Genomic DNA, 2,511 nt, shown 5'->3' with positions numbered 1-2,511 from the left:
GTAATAAAGTACACTGCTTAAAAAAAATAAAGGGAACACTCAAATAACACATCCTAGATCTGAATGAAGGAAATATTCTCATTGAACACTTTGTTCTGTACAAGGTTGAATGTACTGACAGCATGTGGAATTGTTTGTCAATCAGTGTTGCTTCCTAAGTGGTCAGTTTGATTTCAAAAAAGTTTGATTTGCTCAGAGTTAGATTGTGTTGTATAAGTGTTCCCTTTATTTTTTTGAGCAGTGTATTATTTCTGGTTGCAGTTATGTTTACAAACAGAATACTTTMATCATCAGGCATCTTTTTCTTACACAACAGGCAGCAGTTCGGGTTGAAATCAGTATAAATTATTAAAATCCCTTCTTGTCTTTGGTGTTATAGCAACAAATCCATATTCTAATCAAATGGACAGGTATAGAAATTATTATTATCAATAAAACTACTCGTAAATAATGTTTTATAAACTTATTTAGGGTATTGTCATTTAAATAACAAGATGTCTTTGCCTGTGCCATGTAAGTCTTAGCTACCTTATTCATGATAGCCAGCAGTTCGCTGAGAGTCAGACGAAGTCTCCTGAGGGGATCACTGTGTTCAAATTCCAGGGTGAGGCCATGCTGGAGCTGTGACACCAAGATGCTCTCTCCATTGGAACCACCAGCCTTGTGTCTGATAGAACAGGCAAAATATTGTGATTACACAAAGATGAACTCAAGGACACAGGARAAAGAAACTGGAAGTGTAGAGCTGAAGATGTTGAAGTTCTCTTTGGAAGTGACAAGGATGTATAATATTAGGAAGAAGATCATCAGAAGTACAACACRGGTTGTATAAAGTTTAGAGAGGCCAGACTGAGAAGGTTTGGACATGTGCAGAGGAAGGATAAGGGGTAAAAAAAAAACTAAGAAAGAAACAAAGAAACTAAGTATATGGATGAAGTTGGAGAGGACATTGATGTAGATGTAGTGAGGATAGAGAGAGATTGAGGAWGCATACCGTTACACCCCTGGTAAAYATGAATTCATGAGAACTATTGCTAATATCATTCACCTGAGCTGCTGTTCCTTCCGTGCATCCTGCTCCAAAGCATGAAAGTCCACAGACAAAAGTGCTACAATAGAGTTGACAGCTTCCACTCCGGAGAGCAGGCGGAGGATGAGCTTCTTGTCCTGTGCCCAGGTCTGGCTCTGATCTGCAGGAGCACACAGAGCCATTCTCACCAGACAAGGCAGCAAGAGCCTGAGCTCTGGGTCACTCAGAGCAGCCAGGCGCACCACATCCACCTTCTGCATAGCTTCAAATGCATAAGAGCTGACAAACTGCAGCCCTGCACTGTCAGACATTTCTCTGTACCACCTGGTTAAAAAAAGAAAAGATAAAACTTATGAATACAAAAATTAGATGAGACTGAAATACTAAGCAGGGCTTGTGGCATGTACTGATTTACCATTTTGTTGAATTACTACTACCTGTGCAAAACTAATGATGCTGGGTAAAGTTCAAAATGCTTAACAGCTGTTATGTGATTATAATACTTATTACTAATTTCATAAAGGACAAGTCTGTATTTGTGTAAAGGTCTGGCTTACGATAAGTACTCCGCAATCATTTTACAAATTTGGTCCACCAGTTGCTATAGTATATTTATGTTACGTTGCAAAACAAAGTGGAGGTTAAGCTAACGCCAGCATTCACTATAGAGAATAACTATCATTTAATTTTAAAAACGCGCTTAATAGATAAACTAATTCGGCTCACAGGTTTGACTCAAGAGATTATGAAAATACTTATATGCTGCCCAGCGGCTCGGACCACTTAGAGGGGTTTGTTAAAGCTAGCTGCTAGCTGTTGGTAACTAACAAAATCCATCGATTCCATTTGTTTTCAGCGCGAGCCTTAGCATGCTAGCAGGCAAGCTATAACGCTAGCCAAAGCTAGCTGTCATGGATCAGTGCTCGATTGTGTAGCATGGTTTCTCACAATTGAAGAAATATTTACGTGAACTAAACACAGAATTTAAATAAAAAAAACACCTTACCTCGCTTTGGGACAAATCGTTTTGGGGAGAATTTACCATTGAGGCCTTCAGACCTCGTACTGCGTTATGTTCAGCTGGCCCTCGAGTCGAACCGGTACAGAGGACTGAGGGGAGTGAACTTGCAGAGGAGGAAAGCTCGTCCCAGCTGATGCCAGATAGTTCATGGAAATGCCTTTAAAGTGTACGTTTCACGCCCTGGCCTTGTACATTTAAACCATTAAAAAAAGTTAAAAAGAACTTATTTTTTCCACATCACCGATAATGTAGAAAGTATTTCTGGACTATTTGAAAGACGTCCTGTAGCAGAGAGGCCTGCTTTTATCTGAATAACAAAAAACTGATTAGAGAAAGACTTTTAAAACCAAATGTGAGTCTCAAACTGCAGCTATTGATCATATGATAGATAGATAGATAGATAGATAGATAGATAGATAGATAGATAGATAGATAGATAGATAGATAGATAGATAGATAG

The 2,511-nt window shown here is 38.9% G+C and overlaps 1 protein-coding gene across 1 annotated transcript in view; it reads right to left on the bottom strand.

The window, feature by feature from the left end:
- The window catches only part of ints2 (integrator complex subunit 2), a 48,286-nt gene extending 45,963 nt beyond the window's left edge, over positions 1–2,323 (bottom strand). The window contains 3 exon segments of the mRNA XM_014026538.1: positions 492–667; positions 1,049–1,354; positions 2,037–2,323. Coding sequence (XP_013881992.1) covers positions 492–667; positions 1,049–1,341 — 469 coding nt within the window. The 5' untranslated portion in view covers positions 1,342–1,354; positions 2,037–2,323.
- Positions 2,324–2,511: the final 188 nt, after the last annotated feature.

This window comes from Austrofundulus limnaeus, unplaced genomic scaffold, assembly GCF_001266775.1.
Source record: "Austrofundulus limnaeus strain Quisiro unplaced genomic scaffold, Austrofundulus_limnaeus-1.0 Scaffold565, whole genome shotgun sequence".
Taxonomy (NCBI): Eukaryota; Metazoa; Chordata; class Actinopteri; order Cyprinodontiformes; family Rivulidae; genus Austrofundulus; species Austrofundulus limnaeus.
The sequence above is the reverse complement of the archived record's forward strand: the minus strand, read 5'-3'. Positions and strand labels throughout refer to the sequence as shown.